The sequence below is a fragment of the Cynocephalus volans genome, chromosome X (assembly GCF_027409185.1).
Source record: "Cynocephalus volans isolate mCynVol1 chromosome X, mCynVol1.pri, whole genome shotgun sequence".
Classification (NCBI taxonomy): Eukaryota; Metazoa; Chordata; class Mammalia; order Dermoptera; family Cynocephalidae; genus Cynocephalus; species Cynocephalus volans.
In genome coordinates, this window is record NC_084478.1 from 69918485 (window position 1) to 69941990 (window position 23506).

Genomic DNA, 23506 nt, shown 5'->3' on the forward strand with positions numbered 1-23506 from the left:
ATCTGACTTAAGTATAAAGGACGAACGGCTCTGATCAACAGTACCCCCAGGATGTCCCTTCTCCCCCCGGTAGGTCACTAGGGCTGCTGCTGAGGAAGCTGGGGACTGAGCTTGCATCTGAATAAAGCATGTCAACCATGCCACCGGCTCCCAGGATCTTTTCCAATAACCTAGCTCGTGACCTGTATATGAGGGGTCGGTGACCCAGTCTGCACAATGGGTGTGAAGGGTCTGTGTATTAGTCCATTTCCATTGCTTATAACAAAGTACCTGAAACTGGGTGATTTATAAAGAAAAATGAAATTTATTGTTTACAGTTGGAGGCTGGGGGATCCAGAGTCCATCTGGTAGTGGTGACAGTGACTCAGGGGTCTCACATTCAAGATGGTGGGAGCAGAGAAAGACTCTTCTTTTAAAGCCCTCAGAACCACACCCCTAACCACCGTTTTTAATCCATTCACTACTGCAGGGTCCTACAACCCAATTACCTCTTCAAGGCTCCACCTTTCAATTACCATAATAGGATTTCACACCCTCTTAACAGTCACAGTGGGGTCTAAGTTTCTAATACATAAAACTTGGACACAGTTCAAGCTTCAAGGAGCTTTGGGGGGACATAATTCAATCCACTACAGTCTGTGACCCAGCCCGACAGTCTCCCAGGGCTGGTGCTGAAACCCATACAGGGGCAGCAGAGCTAAGCTAATCAGGACAGTCTACAGGAAGAAGTGGAAACTTCATTTTATACGTAAAGGCAGGTTACAGACAGCTAGGCACTGGGGAGAGAATGCATTGTGGTGTCAATAAAGCAGCAGTGGGCTGGGAAGGATGCCTAGGGACTAGTTCTGGCCCTCCCCCCAATTGGCCGGGTGACACTGGGTAAGTCCCTTTCCCTCTCTGGGCCTCATTTTTCCCACTTAAAATGAGACAATGGGACAAGAGCCTCCTTGCTATTCAAAGTGTGGTCAATGCACAAGCAATATTAGCACCACCTGGGAGCTTGTTGGCAGTCCAAAATCTCAGGCCTCAAGCCAGGCCTACCAAATCAGAATCTGCAAATTAACAGTATCACCAGGTGATTTGCATGTACTTTAAAGTTTAAGAGGCACTGTTCTAGGGTCCCTTCGACCTCTGACCTTCCAGGATTCTAAGCGGACCATAGCAGAGGATGGTGGGAAAGCAAGTGATGAAGCGGGTTGCAAAGAGATAACAAGGGAGCGAAGACGCGTTTCCATCCTCCCTTCATATCCTCCAACCTGTAGCTTAAAAGATACCCTATAAGTAGCATTCTCTGTCTTAAATACGTCTGGTCCCTCAGCACTTGTAGATGAAATCCATCTTTCACTCTTTCACTCGTGAAAAGGCGTTTTGTAAAAGTACAGGTACATACACCGGTTGCTCCATCTAAATGCTGGAACCCAGTGTCCTTTACTTTGCTCACTCACCCCCTAATACACATCCCTTACCCGATCTCGCACAGGGCTCCCTCCACACACTGCTGACAGGAGAACAAATGAGACAAAGGTTTCGTCGCAGGGACACCGTGTATCCTGGCAAGAGTGTAACGGGCTGGAATCACGCCCAAGGACCGAGCGGCAGGCGACAGAGCCAGACCCTCGAGTCGGCAGTACAAGCCCAAAGGCCCCTACCTCGCACGGAGATAGTACACACAGGAAAGACCATGGACGCACCCCTAGATCAGGAGAGGCCAGGGAAATGAACGGCGCTTCGTCGCTGCGATCGAGTCAGTTTCAACCTAGTTGGTGCTTCCTCCAATAGTCCCAGTAGGGGATTTTGAAAAGTAAAGCCCAGGAGGAAGTGCAGTGGTGATTGGCCAGAAGGGGGCAATCAACATGAACAGCTGCGACGTACGCAAGCCTAGCAAGGAGGGGCGGGGCTGGGTATTTTTTAATTGAACTCTGCAGCTAATGGACTTTGCTTGGGGCGTGGCTTCGAGTACAATTGGTTGGACCAAGCTGGGCTGAGAGGCGGTGGGTACTGGGTCTCTTTAAAGACGCGTTTTCATTTAAATAATCCTGCTGGAGGATGGGAAGAGCAGAGCAGCTGCATAATGGAGGTTGAGACCAATTAATGTTAATAACCCTTATAGAGTCAAACATTAACTCCTGCTTCACAAATGGCCTTGTGAGAGAAGCAGGGCACAAGTAATTGCCCCTATTTTATGAATGAGCACTCGAAGTGCAGGGAACTAATAGCAGTTAACATTAATTCAGCACTACCTCTGTACTAATTGCTATACATTTTTTTATTGCTTTAAATCCTGTCCAAAAAGATAGGTACTTTTATTATTGCCATTTTACAGATGACAAAATTGTAGCTTGCTAACCGCCCAATATCACACAGCTAAATTGTGGCAAGGCAGGTACTACAACCTAGATACTTTCTTTCAGTTCATTCATACATTAGTTCAGTTGTGTGACAAATATTTATTGGGCACCTGCTTTTTTATGCTAGGAACCAGAAGAAACGTATATGAGAAATTGACAAAACACCTGTGGAATTTATAACCCTTACCTGTCCTCTGAGGAATGAAAGAGAAAATGGAGACAGCAGGGATAAAATCTAGGACTTCATTCCTGAATATACAGCAGGTACTCTACCACTGAGCTACATCCCTAGCTTTATTATTAGCCCATTCACCTTTTAGTATCTCATAGCCTCTATATTAAAGGCAAAACAGTCATACAATCCCCGGCCCTCTTTTTAATCTCCCTAGGTTATCTCAACCAGATCCACAACTTTAATCATCTAAAAGCTGGCCCTAAACTCCAGACTCATAAATCCAAATTACTACTCCAAATCTGCACTTGGATGTCTAACAGATACCTCAAACTCAACAATAGAACTCTTAATTATCCCCAAAGTCACCCATTTCCGAAATTGTTACCACATCAAACCTGTGACTTAAGCCAGCAACCTGGGTATCATCTTTGAATCAAACTCTTTTCCATCACCTTACCATCCCATATCCAATCCTTCAACAAGTCCTGTTGATTCTACCTCAGAATATATCCTGTACCCATCCACTTCTCTCCATCTCCACTGCCACCTAGTTTCTTGTTGGCTCAATGTCAAGAGCCTCCTAGCTGCTCTCCCCCTTTTCCAATCTTACCCTTCTTTAATATAAATGCAACAAGAGCAATCTTTTTAAAAAAGAAAAATAGTATCATCTCCCTCTCTTGCTTCAGTGGTTTCCCACAGAACTTGAAATAAAATACAAACTCCTTACCCTGGTCTACAAGGTCCCGCTTACCTCATCAACCTCATCTCATACCACTCCCTTTCTCATTCACTCCACTCCAGCCATAACAGTCGTCTTTCAAAGCTTTTCATATACTAAACTCCCTCTCCTTTGGGATCTTTGCATATGATGTTCTCTCTGCCTGGAACATTCTTTCCTCCATCTTTTAAATTACTAGTTTATTTTCCAGGTTCAAGTCTCAGCTTAAATGTCCCCTCTGCAGAAAGGCCTTCCCTGACCATGTTATCTAAAGGAGGATTCCCCCTCCTCCCGCTATGTTATACTCTATATCTCAGCCCCTTTACTTTTTTTTTCGAGTAATTATTGCTATTTGTAATTTTTTTTTACCTATTTCTTTGCTCAAGAAGACAAAGTCCATAATGGCAAGGATCATATATATTGTGTTCTATCTCCAGTGATTAGCATTAATAATAGCTCATATTTATCAATTGCTTACTATATGTATGGCACCGTTATAACACTCACAACAATACTTTGAGGTGATAATATCCCCATTTTGCAAATGAGGATCCTGGGGCACAAAAAAGAGAGAGGTTCTCAAGTTCTCTCCTTTTAAAGCCCTCAGAACCATGCCCCTGATCACCATTATTAATCCATTCACTATGGCATGGTCCTATAATCTAATCACCTCTTCAAGAGCCCAACTTTCAATTACCATAATAGGATTTCCCACACTCAACAGTTACAGTAGGAGTTAAGCTTCTAATACGTGAACTTTGGGGGACACAATTCAATCAATCCACAGTATTCACTGATCAGATTACTTAATATTGTTAAAACCACAATCCTGCCTAGATTGATCTACAGAATCAACACAATCCCTATCAAAATCTATACAGAAAAGAGTTAACATATCAGGCCTGAGAATGCTATCATCTGAAAATCCTACTTGCAAGTTTGGCCCTTGGCTAGCATCTGGGAACTTGGATTTGGGGAGGGTTCCCACCACCCTAAGACTAGTACAATTTGCTTTATGGTGTATGTTGAACACCAGTTTTCCTCCTGGGAGTCTGAAATCTTGGTATGCACTAGGCAGAGGGTAGCTGCATGACCAAGCCCCGATAAAAACCCTTCACTGAATCTCTAATAAGCTTCTCTCAGGCATTTCACATGTGTTGTCACAACTTCATGCTGGAAAAAGTTATGCTAAGTGAAAGAAGCCAGTCACAAAAGACCACATATTGTATGATTCCACTTATTTGAATTTCCAGAATCGGCAAATCTATAGAGATAGAAAGTAGATTAGTAGTTGCCTATAGGGGTAGGGGATCTGGGGGGTGATAGCTAAAGGGTATGGGATTTCTTTCCTGGATGATGAAAAAATTCTCAATTTATTATGGTAATACACTGTGAATATACTAAAATATTATTGAATTGTACTCTTTAAACGGGTGAATTATATGGTATGTGAATTACATTTCTATAAGGCTGTTATAAAAATAACACAATAGCTAATAAAATGTATCATCAGTTCTTTTTTCAAAAAAGATATGTTGAAGAGTGGCAAGGAAGACTAAATAGAACCAGTTAGAAAGCTATTACAATAATCCAGGCAATTTGGATCAAGATGATCCAATATTCTTGGCCTTGGCCAAGCACTTCTATATGGTCCTGGGCATAGCAATTCTTGAGCAAGCATTACCATTAATTTTCAATTATGTGAATACCTTTATGCACTTATTAACATATATGAACCTTGTGCTATCCTTTGCAGGATAAATGCAAATGGGTAAATCACAGTCATTCTCAAGAATTCCGCTTTTGAAAAGATAAAGCTCATAACAAAATAACTACAACACAAAGCAGAATGTGATCACTGAATTATAAATTCACAAGGTGAATATAAAACTGCTAAGGATATCAGAGGACACATATTGTTGAGCCCGCTAATATTGTCAACACCATCACAATTGTCATAATTATCCTGACATCACCAACCATAGTTACTGAGTGTCTAAGTACCCGTGGCGCACTCGGTAGCGTGCTGCGCTAGCAGCGCGGCGACGCTCCCGCCGCGGGTTCGGATCCTATATAGGAATGACCGGTGCACTCCCTGGCTGAGCGCCGGTCACGAAAAAAAAAATAATAATAATAAGCACATGAGCCATTGTTAGGGTCTACACAGAGAGTTAGGACAGTCACTGCTTTCCTTGAACTTACACACATCTTTACGAAGGAAATATTAAGGAAATGTATCAATAAGTACAACATACACAAAAATGCAGTTTTTAGGATGGGGAATGATTCTATCAAGAAGGAATCACCAGTTTTCCCTTTTAATTTGAGGAATGCCTCCTCAAAATGGCCTTTTGTATGGAGTGCTGTTGTACTATGTGGGAACACGGTTTCTAACAGCTGCGACCTCCTAGTGGCCACAAGAACTTATTACCCCGATCCCGCCACCTTGATTTGAGAGCAAGAGGCACAGGAGGTCTAAGCCTGTATCCCCCACAGCGCGACTACTTGCCAAGACTGAGGACTTAGGCCAATCTTCGCCCTATTTTAATATCCCTAAAACCAGGGGAATCCTTAGGGACATGTGTTGGGGGGAGGGTGCCTACAAGTGCTATGATATGAGGGAGTCTGAAAGGCTTCATGCTTCCAGATCCCCTTCCTCTCCTTCACGGTTTTCACAATGTTTAAAATATTTATTCACCGATAAAGACACTATCTGGAGGAAAGGATAAAGACTTTGTCACCAATTAACACAATATCTAAGTACTTTTTAAAGGTTATTTTGTCAGATGTTCCGACCAAGTTTGTTGGTTTGACAAGAAAAGAATTCTGATTAACAGGCTAGTTCCCTCCGCCAGTTTTTCTCCTCCATCTCCAGCCCTGACACGGATATATTTTATATGTATACATAGATATTTATAAGTATATAAGGCAAAAAGCTCTTGTAATGGCTAGCAAGCCACGGGTGGATTGGAACAAAAGCTATGCATCGGAAAGTTCTCCAACAGTCGGAAACGGAAACAAAACAATACAAAACAAAACACGGATGAGGGGCGGAGGGATAGGGTACTAACCGCCTCACTGTAACCGCCTCACTGTAACCGCCTCAGAGCAACCGCTTCGGAATAATCGCCTCCGGAAATAAGCTCCTGTCAGAAAAAAAATGGTTCCCAGAGGCGGCCGGACGACCCCACCATTCTCACCAGCAGGGGGGGATAACGAATCAGCGCTTTGTTCAGTCAGACTTGAAACCACCAGATGGGGCCAGAAGATCAGAGTAGATACCCTTTGTACTTTTTCTCAGGGAATTTCTCTTCTGGATCTCCAGACCCTGGAAGAAAGAAAAGGTGTACTAATCTCCGCACACACACATGCACCCCCCACCTCCAAGACGATGGAAGTGGCCAGTACCAGATCTAGCCGGATGACCAGCCATAGATAGCCCTCTGGGTTCCTGCCACTCATTCATAAAATCGGGATTAAAATGATACCCATTTAGTAAGACTGTGTGAGAATTAAATGAGATGATGCATGTAAAACACAATACCAGGCAAATTCTCAGGCCCCACTCCAGACCTGCAGAATGAGAAACTCTGGGATGGGGCCCAATTATCTTGTTTTAATAAGCCCTCCAGGTGATGTTGATGCACGTTAAAGTGTGACAATGACTGCTCTAGGAAGACGCCTGCTCACTCATAGCTAACCAAGTTTTTTGGCCATTAGTACAGATCCCATGACTCCGTGGCTTCTGAATTTTGTTTACTGCCTGAAATTCCAAAGCCGTCACTTTTTTTCTTGAGTCCAGCTGTGCGCCCAATATTGAGGCAGATACAGTGAAAAACAAAAGCTGCCCTCCAGGCTTGCAATGTAGGTGATCCAGGAACATGAAAAGTGAATTAACTCTAAAAGGCCAGATCTAGTAAATGTCAGATGAATTATACTGACCATAAGCAAATGTTCACGGAAATCAGAGGAGGGAAATTTCACAATTAGAGAAGGAGGCGCCTGACTAGAAATGGCGACTGCCCTGCCAAGCCCAGCCCACCCCTCAAAAATAGCTGTAAGGCATTTTCTACAACATGGCAATAGAACAGACCTTAGCTGCCTAATTAAGCCCCTGCCTATAAAGGAATCCCCAACATACCAAAGAGTTCACTTACTTTTAACAGCTGCCCCCTGAACTTTAAAAAAAAAGAGAGAGAGAATGTTTATAGATTTTTAAAGTCCTTAATTTTCTCCCTCCACTCCTTCAATCACTCATAGAAAAGAATAGATATGCACAATACAGGTATAGTATCCATACCTGACAGAAGTAATATGCAGCACCATTGCCGAGATATTCAGAATAGATCTGTAATTTTTCACTTTAGTATAGTTGAATGAAGCTGCTCCAAATGACATTGTGCGTTCTCATGGCTGGAAAACAATTCAGGAGGAAAAGAAGTCGTGTTCCCAATTATAGCGGTTCACAATTAACAGTGTCTCATAATCATTGGCATCACTGCCCGTTTTTCAAAGAGTCACAATGTCATCACACAAACTAAATTAGGTAAGCTAAATCTGAGGCTGGAAGATACTCAGCAGGACTAACACGCAGACAGTGATTTCATGAAGGCTGAGAGTTCATTTAATATCCTTTTGCCATTATTCATAACAATTACATTACAAACACAGGTCCCACTTTTATTATCTTAATAGGTTTTTCAAGCCAAATACAAACTGAAAGCACATTTAAAGTGTTGATTTGTACTGTTTTTCACAAGTTTTTGTGAAAGAGATGTTTGGGTAGAATAAACAAGGTAAGAAAACGGATGAAAAAGGTTAGAAAAAAATGATAACCAAGGCTTATGTGTTTAACATCTCTATGTTTAGCTCTTAAAGACTAGCCTAAGTACAGACTATTTACACATATTCACACAGTACTTACAACGTATTTCTTATTTTGACTACTTGAATATCCCTTCTCCCCCACCTACCCCCCCTCCCCACTCAGTACAGGTCAGTCTGAGAGCCTCAGCAGCTTAAGAGAAAGAAGAGACAGTGGATATGCTGTGACCTATGACTGAGCCATGTCTGCCTTGATTCTTTCCCTACATTTTCTTTATTGGTTTTGCATCCAAATGCTGCGCTTGTCTACTCCTGGTTAGCCTCCAGGATGACAGGATTGGAGTGCCATGGGACAGTGCTCTAATCATCCATAGCAGTTCTCTCTTTGTAATTTGGGGATTTGGTAAAATATTTTCCAGGCATAAATCATGGTCTTTCTCTTCTGGGCCAGGAGACATAAAAGTTTGTTTTTTGTTTTTTTGTTGTTGTTTTTCTGTGATCTCTTAGGGATATATGTTCTGGTGCTTGAAGAATACATGGACATTTTCTGCCTTTGCTTCTTATTCCACAGAGATGATACAGACACAGGAGCTCCAACTTTGTCTTTAATCATAGAAGTTTCTTCTTGACAAAAGGGTGGTATAGGAAAAGCAGGTACCCTGTACTGTGAATTTCAGCTGATCACCATTAACAAAGACTCTCTTCTTGACCAAACTTAAGTCAGCGTTTTCTGAGCCGACTTCTCAACTAGGCCCTAACCTTGGCCCATAAAAACTGCAACTTTCAGCACAAACAATTTCATCCACCTCTCCCTCCTCCTCCCCACTAAGACACTTGAAAAAACACTGATATACTTTCTATCAGCTCAAGGCCATGTCCATAGGATGATGACCCCAGCCCCATTAAAATGCTTGCCTGAGAAAGCTTAACACTGCCAAAAGAATTTACTGTTTGTTCCAGCCAAAACCTAACTACCGGCCCTGACTCCTTTTCCTTAGAACATGTACTTCAGAAAACTTACCATAACAAATCCTTCCTCTGTCCCTTTGAGATGTATCTTCTACAACTCAGGAGTGTCTTTCTGAAGAACCTGGGAGCCATCCCTTTGAAATATAAGCAAGAAAGATAAGGCCCTGTTTCTCAGTCTCTGTGGGAGAGTAGGAGCCTAACTTTGATAAGCACCAGTTAGCAAACACAGAGCCCTAATAACATTGACCAATCTCACCCCCTTCCCCCCATGTCCCTCAGTATACCTTTAGCATACCCCACCTTTTGTTTCAGTGGAGTTGAGCTCTGCTCATCGAAAGTCTCTCTCTCCTACTGCAGTGACCTGAATAAAATCTGTCTTGCCACCTTTAACAAATGTCTGCCTCTGTTTCTCTTTGACATTATGAGCTAACACGTTCAAAATTGTACAGCAGGGTTAACACATGCAATCGCAGAGGTAACATGAGAGAAGAAATGGAGGTAGAACCAAGAATATGAAACGATTATCTAGGAGATCATCTCAACTGATTTTTAATTCAGATGCATTTATTCACATACCTGGAGTTAAAGTGGAGACATACAGAGAAAGGACAAGGAAAGACAAGATGAGACTTGGCACAGTGAGAGCCACTTGGCTGTGGGCCAATGTTTCCAAACTGGGGCTAAACTGAAGGCCTCTCAAAGTATAACACAGTGGCCAATAATTAATTCAGCACTGGCCAGAATGTAAAAGAATGAGTGGGGCTTAAGTCTTTTCATGGCTTGAGGAGTCTGTGAAAGGCTGACCCTGTACCAACTGGATCAGACATTCTGTGGCCTACTTATGTCTCATGGTGAAGGTCAGAGCTTGCTGGACCACTTAAATTACCTAGAATCCTAAGAATAGAGCCCCACACTTTGCTATCACTGTTCTCTATAGAAACAGTAATGTCATGGAGTAGAATTTCTGGTACCAGCTGGCACTTGAGGTTTAGAAAAGTATGGAGGGTTGAGGAAAGATGCAACATGTTGAGGCAGACAAAGAGTCATCACAGCATCCAAACTGAGAAGAAAAAATCATTCAAAGGTCCTACGTAATAATCTACTCTGATACTTATAATGGTAGGGACATCTTCTGTCTTTCACTAGCTAAAGAGATGTCTTAATGGTGAGGTGAAACCACAGAACTGTTAAGGAAGCCTACAACTTTCTGTGTTCACAATTTTATTTGGGATATCCAGAAAAGACTTTGGTCAACATTTCTCTGTTTCTACATAAATCCAGATATCTCTTGCCACAACAGTCTGATTCTCTAGTGAGAAACTCAAAGAGAAATAACCTATCATGTGAAAATTAATAGTTTTATTCACAAAAACTGGTGGTAATTCTGTATGTGAAAACTACAGATCTCCACCAAACTGCTAACTAATATAATTAGATTGGCCTGGAGGTCTAGCAAGAAAAGGAAGAGAAGGGAAATCTTGAGGAGTCATGAGCTGAAGAAAGTGTGAAAGAAATATGTGTTTTATCCTAGAGATAACATAAAAAGTTTGCCCTGCAGCAGAAAACCTGATGTGCTTTTAATGTGAAAAGGCGCTGAGTTTGCCAGTGTGCCATACCTTTGCTCAGCTTGCTGTAGTTTCAGGCATTGTGACCCACCAAACCGCATTGTCATACTTCAGGGTCATAGCCAGCAGGGATGTGTCTGGCCCATCATTCTGGTCCAGCAGCTGACGGGGGTGGCAGCCAGCTGCAGGTGCCCAAGAACTTGGCACTGCCCAGTTCCATCGAAAGGGGCACATCTCCCTTCAGGGTGGCACATTTTCAGCCAAAAGTTGAAAAGAACATTATCAAGGTAATGAGTTCATAATTTTTATTTTTTACAGTTTTTTAGGACTTGAACTGAGGCTGGATCCAAATGACATGAGGGACCTCTATGCCTCTCCTTTTTTTCTAGGCCAATGTTTTCTAGGTCTTGAAAAAAAGGAAAGAAACTCCCTCTTCTGAGGGTGTGTGTGTGGGGGGGGCGCGCTTTTCCTATAATTTTTCAAGGTTTCATAGAGATTCTTGAAGGGTAAGCCCAAAAATATCTTGGGAGTGGGGGTGGCAGGGATGGTAAAGAGTAGGAAAGTAGTATTATCATGTGAAAGGATAGCTGCTATAAAAATGTTGTGGGGAGAAATAAGAGGGAGAGAGAGTGAGAGGGAGAAGGGAGGGAGAGAGGGAGGGAGGGAAGAGAAGGGAGAGAGGTGAGGGAGGAAGCGAGAGGGAGGAAGGGAGAGAAGAGAATGAGACTGTTTTGGAGGGCTAGAGGAAAAAGGAGGTCTAAATTTTGAAAGAGGCTTGGGGAAAATATATATATAGGGTAAAAAGGAATTCAACAGCCCTTTAATACTTGGCAAAAAGGATTTCTCTTGATAAATTTTAAAAAGAAACCAAATTCAAGCCCCAGATACCAAAACAAGTCTACTGAGCTCTTAACTGTGTCTTGCGAGGATAAATCTGAGGTCTTTTTTAGCAAAAATCAATCACTGGCTTCTGCCATTTCCTTTTAGCTCCAGGCTGAGTTGGGAGGTTGTAGGGATGGGGGACAGGGGAAGGTTGTAGAAGTAAGTTGGCAGAGATTATTTTTTCTTTTCAAAATAAAATTGAACTTGATTCTATGGGATCAGGTCTGGTTTTCTCTCAGAGACTTGTGTCTTGGCATATTTATGGCTATTAGACTGAGTTTTCTCAGCATTCAGGACCTTGTTCTATATGTTGGAATCTCATGTGTTGTTTTAACTAAAATGGCTGTTTATTTACGCTACTGGTATTACTTTAGTCTTTTCCAATAACCCTGAGTGACGTGTTACAGCTGTTTATCTAATTTCACTTTCTTCAATGTAATGAGATTCTGGTTGGACTAGAGTTAGATAGAATTAAGTTAGAGGGGGATGAGGTGAGCTTGATTCTTTGAAGGTGCCCGAAAGTAGGTAAAGAAATGTGGAGACAAGTGATATTTAGTTAATGAAGTTGGGTAGAAGTAAATCACTAAATGTAATCCCTACAGTCTCTAGACCTCTTTTTAAATTTGCTTCCCTGGTCCACCATTTTTCCTGACTGATGTTCTCCCAAGTCAGTATGATACTCCCATGGTTCCAAATACTTGGTGTGGGGAGTCTAAATTGAAGGAGACTATGGGTTTTGCTAAAAGATAATGATCCTGAGCATCAAGTTCAAACATTTCAGTGTCCTTCCCCACTACTCATCCTACCAGCTCCTAGCCTAAACCTATATAAAACACAGAGATGGGTTCAGGACCCTCTCCAGAGATTCTTATCCAAACTGACCTGGTTTCTAAAAACCCTATATAAGCATTTCAGATTTCTTTTATTTCTCTTTCCAGATGTCTGATGATATTGACTGGTTACGCAGCCGCAGGGGCGTGTGCAAGGTAGATCTCTACAGCCCAACAGGACAGAAAGATCAAGACCGGAAAGTGGTAAGATACAAAAGGACTCCTACCAAAAAATTAGAAAAAAATGCCATATGGGTATAGATATCCTGGGGCCCAAGATAAACTAACGCAAGGTGATACTGTGACTTCTCCTAGCAACCAAGCTCAGTAAAGTCTGTCATAGCCAACACACTCACGCATGATACAGGGATAAATGAAGGGTGGGGCAGGGTGAGGAGTGATGTAAGGGAGGTGGAGAGGGGAGGGCTAGGGAGGAGACAGGGGAGGGAAGAGTAGTGGTTACCTCATAACTAACCCCTATTCCTTAAGACCTAAGTCATAATAACGTCACCTAACTATCAGTAAGTTACACTGGGACCCTTCGGGAGTGCAAAATACTTCAAGCTCAGTTTCCCAAACCTCAAGTGATTTACATAATATTTCATATTTTTTATCATGCTCAAGTACCACTCATACTATTACTTACTTAATATGTGCTTTTGCAATGTTTTCAAAATCAACTTACGTTTTAAAAATCACCATCACCCTAAGCATTACCAATAATAGCACAGGTTTGGAGTTCTAGTATGTATTTTCCCCAATGCACAACAAAAATGCACTTATTAAACACAGAAATGATTATACATGTACCACCTAAAATTTTCTACATCATCAACAGTAAAAATATCACATTTTGAGAAGCACTAGTGTAGTAGAAAGCACCCTAAACTAGAAGCCAGGGAGACTGGATTCTAACACAAGCTTCAACTTTGGGTTTGTGTCACTTGGAAAAGCTGCTTCTCTTCTCTGTTTTCTCATTTACTACATGTAGGTACTGTACTTTGGGCCTCTATCTGACAGGTTGGTATTCTCATTTAAGAAACAGAGTAATGCTAAGATTCTGTCTGCTTAATACTCACAATATTAAGATTTACTCTGTACTTACTAAGTTCCAGGCACTCCGCTAAAAGCTTTGCATGCACTGTCTTGAATTAATCCCCATAAGAATCCTGTGAGGTAAGTGCTGTTGTTGTCATCTCCCAGAAAGAGAAATAATAGCCTTTTCTAGAGTTATTCTAAATTCATCCTCCTAATTTGATACAGATATGCTTTGTCGATGTGTCTACCCTGAATGTGGAAGATAAAGACTCCGAGGTGGGTATTCTCTGCTAAGAGTTGGAATGGGTGGGAAAATGCTGAGAAGGGTTATCAGTCAAGTATGAGGAAAGGGAAAAGCTGTGGCAGAGGGTGGAAAGCCATCATTCTCATGATCCCAGGATCCCTGGTTCCTAATTTACTGTCACTCTTGATATAAAGTCTCATTTTAGAAGCCACTTAAGTTGATGGTAGGGCTGAAAGAACTAAAACATGGAAGATAGCTGTCAGAAAAGTTCTTTAAAAAACCTGTCTAAAAGGATGATGACTAATGGAATATGGTCCTTGAGATTGATGATTTTGTAAACATCTTCGGAGGGGGAAGTAGTAATTGGTGGAGGGAACTTTGTCTTATTCTTCAAAGACTAGCTAGCATTACAAGCCTACCTCTCCTGCAGAAAGAAAAAGGATAATAGGAAACATGACATTCATGAAGTGGTAGCCTAGGGGGGTAGCTTGGAGAAATCTCAAAAAGCATCTGTTCATAAGAATCTCGCCCTTTAATTCCATAGGGTGCTGCTGGTTGCAGCTCAGAAGGTGACTTAAACCTGGAGACTCTGGAAGAAAAAGAGATTATCGTGATCAAGGACACTGAGAAGCAAGACCAGTCTAAGGTATACTTAGCCTCTGAGATTCTACCACTTCTAATTACAAAAGACCAATGTTCTTTTTTTAATTGAAGCACAATGGATTATACATATTTTAGGGGGTACAACATTGACTACCATCACCTGTACACAATGTGTGTTGATCAAATCAATATTATTAGCATGTTCATTATCACAAATAATAACCATACTTTATGCTAAGTCTGAGGACTCTGGTTCAGAGACGGTAAGAAAACTATGGTCAAACAGGCCCATTAGTTTGAACACTATGACATTCTAGAGAACACAGGCCTAAGTTCAGGGCCACAGTAAGTGCAACACCCAGTTATTTAATAATGGGACTAATCACAGAGGTTCAGAATGCCCTTTCCTGATTTTCAGGTACCTACTCCAATCAGAATTTTGCTATTTTTACCCTAACAAAGATGTGGGTGTATAAGCAAGATCTTTTGCAATGTTCTTTGCTGGCTTGTAATGGACTTGTGTGCCCTATATTGCCCAACATCCAACAGAAAAGAAGGAGGGATACGGAGCAGAGAAAATCCATAACAACCAAGAATTTGAGTGCCTAGTCTCCACTCTTTTGTCTAAGAGATTAGCCAGGCTGTTGGGTAACTTAAAGTTAGAAACAATTAGATTTGCACACTACTGTCTCATACATAATCCTCTTGTTTTTGTGTAAGTATCCCAAATTATATGTTAGGCTCCAGGTTTGGGAAGGGCATTGGAGCACACAACAAGTCACCCCCACATCCCTACAAGCCTGGAGTCGCTGGTATTGGGACAGGATATTTGGCTTTAGCACAAAAGAATCAAATATTTCTTGTTCTGTGTCCCTAGGCTAACAAGTAATAACCAAAACATCATTTCTGACCCCAGAGACCTTTATAGTGAGAGCAAGGAAAAAACGTTACATAACATTCTCCAAAGAGTTTTGGGTTTAGTTGGGGGTGGCCAACTCCATTTTGGAGTCTTAAGAAAAGCATAAATTATACCTGGTGTTTATTTTTAAAAGAGCAGCCCATATTTCCTACACACAATGCAGATCTCCTTGATTGTAACTTAAGCCCATTTGTCAACCTGATCATGACCTCACACTTCCAGGAATTCAGTGAAAAGAGAAGAGAGGAAGCAAGGCGAGGGGCAAAGAGGGCAATGGTATTTACTGATGAATGCACACTGTGTACATAATACATATACACATACCCATACATGGGCATACACAGTCACAGACATAGATGTACACATATAAATTTATACAAAGTGACACGCACATCAGTATATACATTTACATACATTAACAAAAGATAATTTATACAAGTAATGATACACACAGGCCTGGCTACATGTGATTGAGGAACACATACAAGCATTGATATATCAAACTCAATATATTGATCTATTCATATACAAGGACTTACACACATATACAAAGATATACGAAGTCATATATAGAGTCAGATGCAGTGACATGTCAACATGTAGTATACATAAACACCCATCTTACACACAATGTATAAATATACACTCACATTAACACACTCTAGCCTTGATCAAAATACAGTGACTATATGGACTCAGGTATTGGCATACATACATATTAATATACATGTCTATGCAAAGACATGTATGGTCATACACAGTCATGCTGACACACACACATAGAAACTTACACAAAGTGATACACTTTCACAATCGTTTGTATGCATTGATACACACATTGACATGAATGCTGTGACATACCCACTCATGTATTCACACACATACTCAAATGCCAGGGTATGTGCAACACCGACACACACACTGTCAAGCATTGACATAGCATATAAGTATAGCATAAATTGGCACCCAATTCATTGATGTACACAGTCATTATACAATCACCTACTTACACATATCCATATTTTAACACACACATTCATTAATATTATAATAGATTAATCTATAATATATCAATAGATACTATATTAATATAATGTATCAATCTATTATAATATTAATGAATGTGTATGTTAATGTGTAAATTTCTGCTTTAATATACATAAATGAATTTATAGCTTCATGACACATACTAGTGAGTTTATATCATAAACATATACATAGACTACTCAAATTGACACTTGCTCATTTTTATAGTCAGAGACATACTGACATACACACTCATATCTTGACACATGCAAGTACAAATAGATATACTAGTATGCACATTTTGACCTATACAGTAAATATATACAATGGGTAACAATGTCAAAATACATTATTACGCATGCTTACACATGGTCACACATATGCACACACATACACATACTGGCACATTTTCACACACTAACAATACAGACTGATACATTCTCACATCTGTTGAGATGTTCACACAAATGAATTCCTATGTCAATGTACATATACACACACAACAGTCACATTCACACATTGAAATAAACACACATACTCATACGGTACTGACAAGCATATTGATAACACCCGTGTATTAGTCTGTTTAGTGTTGCTATAACAGAAATACCTGAAACTGGGTAATTTATAAGGAAAAGACAATTATTTGGCTTATGATTCTGGGACAGCTGCATCTGGCATGGGACTCAGGCTGCTTCTACTCATCGTGGAAAGCGGCAGGCAGCCAGTGGGTACAAGCAGATCACATGGTGAGAGAAAGCAAGAGAGAGAGAGAGAGAGAGAGAGAGAGAGAGAGAGAGAGAGAGAGAGGAGGTGCCAGGGTCTTTTAAACAACCAGCTCTCATGGGAAGGGAACTAATAGAGCGAGAACTCACTCATTACTCTCCCCACCTAGGCAGACCACTAATCCATTCATGAGGGATCCACCCCCATGACTCAAACAGTTTCCAACACTGTCACAATGGGGATCAAATTTCCACATGAGTTTTGGAGGGGACAACACATCCAAACTCCATCAACCTGTATATAGTTAAGTGTACAAATGTATATACTGTTAGCTTTCGTTGCTGCCACTTCTGCTTACATGTGTACTAATGGATATAATTGAATGTTATGTTCCCATGCCAATTCTAAAAGGTCAAGTCCCTAATCTATGCAATTTAGAAGATATATCTACGAAATGAAATAAGGGGAAAAGAAGTAGCCTACCCAAACTCTTATAGCTAGATGTTCTTTTTTCAGATGGAGGGATCTGTATGCCTTTTCAAACAAACTCCCTCTGATCCCATGAGTGTCCTCAATTGGCTTCTCAATGATCTCCAGAAGTATGCCTTGGGTTTCCAACACGCACTGAGCCCCTCAGCCTCTAGCTGTAAACATAAGATAGGAAACACAGATGGCGAATATCACAAAATACCCTCTGGGAACTGCTACAGTGTCTATGCCAATCAGCTGAACATGGATTATGTGGCCAACGGACCTCAAAGCCTACATCTAGAAATGACAGCAACCAAAAACACCAACAATAACCAAGGTCCTTCGACTCCTCCAGCCAAGTCTCCTAGCACCCAGAGGGCAGTTATCTCCCCTGAAGGAGAATGTTCCACGGATGACCTTTCCTTCTATGTCAACCGACTATCTTCTCTGGTAAACCAGATGGCCCGTAAGGAAATCAAGGAGAAGTTAGAAGGTGGAAGCAAATGGCTTCATCATTCAATCTATCCACCCCATGGGGACAAAGGAAAAAACAGCCCCCACAGTGCTGTGAGCAAGATTGCTTCTGAAATGGCCCATGATGCTGTGGAAGCGACCTCTGCAGAAATGAATGGCAATGGGGAGGAGTGTAGGGAAGGTGACCAGAGGACATTTCTGTATAGTGAATTATCCAACAAGAACAAGGGTGGAGACAAGCAGATGTGCCAGAGAGATAGCAAAGACTTTGCAGATTCTATCAGCAAAGGCCTCATGGTTTATGCAAATCAGGTAGCATCTGACATGATGGTTTCCGTTATGAAGACCTTGAAAGTGCACAGTTCTGGCAAGCCAATTCCAGCCTGTGTGGTCCTGAAGAGAGTGTTGTTAAAGCACACCAAGGAAATTGTGTCTGATTTGATTGATTCCTGCATGAAAAACTTGCATAATATTACTGGAGTCCTGATGACCGACTCAGATTTTGTCTCGGCTCTCAAGAGGAATCTGTTCAACCATGGAAAACAAAATGCTGCTGACATCATGGAGGCCATACTGAAGCGCCTGGTTAGTGCCCTTCTTGGCGAGAAGAAGGAGACTAAGTCTCAAAGTCTGTCATATGCATCTTTGAAAGCTGGGTCCCATGATCCTAAATGCAAGAACCAGAGTCTTGAATTCTCAGCCATGAAAGCTGAAATGAAGGGGAAGGACAAAGGCAAAACGAAGCCAGACCCATGCAAGTCATTAACCAGTGCTGAGAAAGTTGGTGAACACATTCTCAAGGAGAGCCTGACCATGTGGAACCAAAAGCAAGGAAACCAAGGTAAGATGACTACCAAAGCATGTACCAGTAAAGAAGAGAAAAGAGAGAAGATCAGCCCTTCCACAGATTCACTGGCCAAGGACCTAATTGTCTCTGCCCTTATGCTGATCCAGTACCATCTGACTCAGCAGGCCAAGGGCAAAGATACATGCAAAGAAGACTGTCCTGGTTCTACCATGGACTATTTGACTCAGAGTGCCCAGTATGAAAAGTGTGGAAGTGGCCAAAGTGCCAAAGCAATGTCAATGAAACATCTAGAAACTCACGGAGCTCCTGGACCATCCACCTCTCTAAAGGAAAATCAACAGCTGGACTCCGAGAAGCTGGATATGTCAAACATTGTTCTAACGCTGATTCAGAAACTGCTTAGTGAGAGCCCCTTCAACTGTGATGATCTATCTGAAGGTGAGAACAAGCGTTCTGAGAAGGCAAGCAAAGCAGCTTCTGTGTCCAAGAGATCTAACAGAGGGGAAGAACAATGCCAGGACAATCAAGAACTTGACTTTATCAGGGGGATGAAGCAAATGAGCTGGCAATTTATAGATCAGCTGGTAGAATCTGTGATGAAGCTGTGCCTTATCATGGCTAAGTATAGCAGCAATGGCGCAGCCCTTGCTGAATTGGAAGAACAAGCAAACTTGGCCAGATGTAGTCATGATGGTGAGATGTCACAGAACAATCAAGACTCTCCTGGGCCTGAAGTCATCGTCAATAATCAATGTTCTACAAGTAACTTGCAGAAGCAGCTCCAGGCTGTCCTGCAGTGGATTGCAGCCTCCCAGTTTAATGTGCCCATGCTCTACTTCATGGGAGATGATGACGGACAACTGGAGAAGGTAAGGAATGCATCAAAGCAAGAGAAGAAAGAGGGTTAGAATGGGCAGAGGCGGGGAGGCAGCCTTGTACTTAGAGCCTAAGATTGATCCAATTTCTTTTCAAGTCTATTCTGTACCATGTGCTTCATGAAATACTTTCACCTCATAAAAAGACACAGAAGTGCTGAGCCACTAGCTAAGTGGGGCAGTGGACACCTCAAGGCCTGTGTATTTCCACCAAGAGGAGGAGATTGAGATTTGCTCATTTTATCAGTGACTGTTTCAACAAACTATTTGGTAAAACATTGGGGAGTGATTTTTTAGTCTTACGTTTTGAGTTTTAAGATCCCCAAAGGACTTTGGAGAGAAAAAAAAAGAAAAAGGGAGCTCCTCCCCTTTGAGGTAATAGAAGTGTCATGGACCCATTTTGTCTTTGGCCAGAAACAATTTAAAACTAGTCTCATTATGATTTCTATATTCCTCCCCAAAACTCACAGGTCCTACAAGTGCCCAGAAAGTGCCTGTCTCCTTAAATTTTATGCCCTCAGTGCCTCACTTGCCTCACCCTCGTCCTGCTCCTCAGATCCCATGAAGGCCAGCATTATTCATACACATACACACATTCTCTGTGTGTGTGTGTGTCACACACACACACACACACACACACACACACACACACACACCATAGCTGCATTTCTTACATTAGATGGGTTCCAGAGAAACCAAATACTTAACCAAATTATTTTCAGTCCAGGAGATGAACCCAGGTAATCTCCTAACCCTCAATCTCATACTTTCTTAGGGAGGCGGGGGTAATGTCTACCCCAAACCTTGACTAGCACAGAATAACCGAAAGGTCCAGCATCTGGTGAGAAGTATTTAATGAACACAGTTGGTTTCAGAGTTTGTTTTTAAAGCTCAAAAGCAAAGTACCTTTGGCATTTTGATAATGTCATTAGAGAAGATTCAAGGAAAAAGGAAAGCTATGTCAACAGCCTCCTTCCAGATCTTTAATCCTAGAATCATAGGAGTGAGGGCTGTGGGGTGTTCACTTTGTCCAGCGGGTCCTTCCTCCAAAAAGCACCAGGTGACTCAAGCTAGCTCTGCTCTCTCCACAGCTTCCTGACGTTTCAGCTAAGGCAGCAGAGAAGGGGTACAGTGTGGGAGACCTTCTTCAAGAGGTCATGAAGTTTGCCAAGGAACGACAACTGGATGAAGCCGTGGGAAACATGGCTAGAAAACAACTTCTAGACTGGCTGCTCACTAACCTGTGAGCTAACAACTCCTTTGACTCCTCTCCATCCTACTCCCCCCAGCAGCATTCCATCCCAGCTGGAGCCCCCTCACCATCAGGCCAGTGAACTGCACAATGCATGATTGTATTTCCTAATACATCTGAGCAGTTACACTGTGCCAGTACAGGGTGTCCGACAAGCTGGGCTAGAAAATGAATAAAAAAAATTTAAAAAAAAAAGTGTCATCATTTTCTTGACAGATTTATCTGAGGCAAGGGACGGAATAGATCCAATTCCCAGGACTGGTGATACAGTGTTGGATTTGTGTCCAGATCTCATTCTGGATTATTTTCTGAGCACCCAAGATACAGGGATATAAATGATGTCCAAATCACTGAGTAATCTGGTTTGTCCAAGTAATCTCGAATTCATAGTCTAAAGTTTTGGCACCTGTGGCCTCCCTGTTTCTCCCAGAATCACATACCTAATTTGATAATCCCCTTTCTAATCCCAAAGATGCCACTTTCACGTTAAGAGTGTGGAGATGGGCTACCTTAGATGAAAAGCAAATTGAAAAAAGTGTATTGCCCATGGACATTGCTCTGCCTTGCCACCCCCTTTCCCCCGCAGTGTTCACTGCACACGGCTACATACTTATCCAGAACTACAATGGGATCTGATTTTCCCCCATATGTTAGTAAAGCTTCCTTATAACTAATATCCTTCAATTGAGATTTCTTTGTCTTCCACCACTCTGAAAGAAAAATTTTCCAGAACATAAAGTTATAGGGTGGAAAATTCCTCATGAGTCTCAATGTCCCAGTGTCCTGACATGAGGACAACCTCCCCTTTGGGACTAGAACCAAGTTCCTAGATTTGTTCTATGCTTCCCAGAAGTTAACTGCAATGCTAAAACTCATTACAAATCAAGACAGTCGTTTCATCCCTGTGGTCCTCTGTTAGCTAGTTGCTGTGTGCTCTCATGGCATGCCGTGGCACCCTTGAGGTGCTGTGGCTTAGTAGAACAAGCACAGGATGTGACATCCTTCTGGACTCAACAGTCAAAGCTTTGCCCCTCACTAGTGGCATGGCCTTAGGCAGTCCTCCAGACTTTGAGCCTATTTCTTCATCTGTAAAATGTAGCTAAAAATTACAGTATTTAGAGGTCAAACTGGTGGAATAGATGTGATAGTGTTTTGCACAGGGTGAATCTTATAACAAATGCAGATATGTGAAGGAAGCTGTACCTTCAAAGCCCCTCCTAGCACAGTTGAGAGGGCTCTCTTGATTTGTTTCAGAACTGAAAGTAAGATCCTCTGAGTATGGGACCCAGAGAAACACTTTTGGGGGGAGGTAAAAGGCACACAGGCAAACTTTGCCAACTTCCTCACAATGCCTGGATTAGTAGGGTAGAAGCAAAGGCAGGCCCCTTCAGAGCAGGACCTTTAAAACTCTCCAGCCCAGACGAAAGCTGATCAAACATTTTCCAGTCTCACCTCAGCCCATGAAAAGCCTTGGAGTTGAGCCACCACAGATCCTTCTCTTTGCCCTTGAAGAAAATCCTTAATAAACAAATCCCAAGGCCAGGGTTGCATTTCTAATGACTCAATCATCCCTGAGCACAGCTGGGTCCCATAGCAGTTTATTTCTTTGATTAACTTGGCTCTTACCTTGCTCCTGATTTTTATTATGAAGTGGCCTTGGGGATTCCTTGGAACGTGGAAATAGAGCAAAGGAAGTTATATGTTCTGTTAAATGAGGGGGGTTGAGGCAAGATGGTCCATAAGGGCCCTTCCAGTTCTGACATTTAAGGATTATAAGAATAAGTTTCTTTTGAATAATTTCTAAGGGAAACGTGTGTGAGTGAGGTAAGTTCACGGTAAAGAAACTTGATTTTTGCCAGAGCTAATTGACAGACTCCAGCAGAGAAAGGAATGCTTTGGGTCACAAGGACCCTGACAAGGGTCTGCAGGAGCTCAATAGCCCTTGAGGTTTATTCCTGGAGAGTGAAACCCTGGCATCCCAATAGCAATGTGGCCATGCTTAGTGCCAGCAAATGGAAATGGACAAGGACTTCTGCTGAGCTGACAGCCCTGCATATAGTAGGAAAGGGACAACGGGAGCAGAAAAAGAGGAAAACATGGTTCTCTCCTGGCAGGTGGTGTGACTGGCTTGCTATCTCTTGCAAACAGTTTCAATTTCTCTGTCTTCTTGCCTTCGTTTCAAAAGAAAGTTGTGAGCAGAATTTGTCTGGGAGGTTACTTCAGAGCCGGGACTAGACTGTGGTGAGGCAAGTACTTGCCTCAGGGGCCAAAAAACTCAGTAACCAAGGTAAATAATATTTTAATGCAATATTTTGAAAAATCAAAATTAATGCCCAAAAAACCCCACGATGAACAAAATATCAAAAATTTTAATACAGAGGATCAGTAACAGTATTGTGCCAAGCCCTAATGAAGCATGAAGCAAAAGGAAAAATTGGTAAGACTGATTTTATGGGAGTAACACTTTATGGGAGATTGCCAGGCACTATTTAGAGGATGTATTGCCCTTAAAGCCTATATCAGTACAAAAGAGAAACAGTCAAGTCCATGCCTAAAAAACTGAAAAAGGGAACAAATAAATCAAACAAGTTTAGGTAAGGAGAAATAAAATTTGAAGCAAGGAAAGAACAAATGGAGAAAGCAAAGTTTCACTTAATCCTTCAAATGTCAGGGGTTGGGGCATGTTGCAGTTGTTTTTTCTCTTGCTTAACATGAAAAGTACATCTTTCCAAACAAAAGCTCATATTAGATTAATTCTG

At 41.8% G+C, this 23506-nt stretch overlaps 2 protein-coding genes across 4 annotated transcripts in view; one reads left to right on the forward strand and one right to left on the reverse strand.

Annotated features, from left to right (window-relative positions):
* Nucleotides 1-6371, reverse strand: part of CCNB3 (cyclin B3) — a 65619-nt gene extending 59248 nt beyond the window's left edge. For all 3 annotated transcript variants that reach the window (XM_063083737.1, XM_063083738.1, XM_063083736.1), the window contains exon 1: nucleotides 6313-6371. The gene's annotated coding sequence lies outside the window, so the exon portion shown is untranslated. The remainder of the gene's footprint in view (nucleotides 1-6312) is intronic.
* A 6048-nt stretch (nucleotides 6372-12419) lies between these two features.
* Nucleotides 12420-20742, forward strand: LOC134367540 (A-kinase anchor protein 4-like). The gene is made up of 5 exons (XM_063084281.1): nucleotides 12420-12515; nucleotides 13575-13625; nucleotides 14138-14239; nucleotides 17384-19489; nucleotides 20587-20742. Exons 1-5 carry the CDS (start codon nucleotides 12420-12422, stop codon nucleotides 20740-20742), a joined length of 2511 nt encoding a protein of 836 aa, XP_062940351.1.
* Nucleotides 20743-23506: the final 2764 nt, after the last annotated feature.

What these genes read in the sequence shown, in the direction of transcription:
- LOC134367540 (XM_063084281.1), top strand. Translation starts at nt 12,420, where the DNA reads ATGTCTGATGATATTGACTGGTTACGCAGCCGCAGGGGCGTGTGCAAG. An exon ending in TGGAAGATAAAGACTCCGAG is followed by an intron (nt 13,626 to 14,137) that starts GTGGGTATTCTC and finishes TTAATTCCATAG; the next exon opens with GGTGCTGCTGGTTGCAGCTC. An exon ending in AGAAGCAAGACCAGTCTAAG is followed by an intron (nt 14,240 to 17,383) that starts GTATACTTAGCC and finishes TTCTTTTTTCAG; the next exon opens with ATGGAGGGATCTGTATGCCT.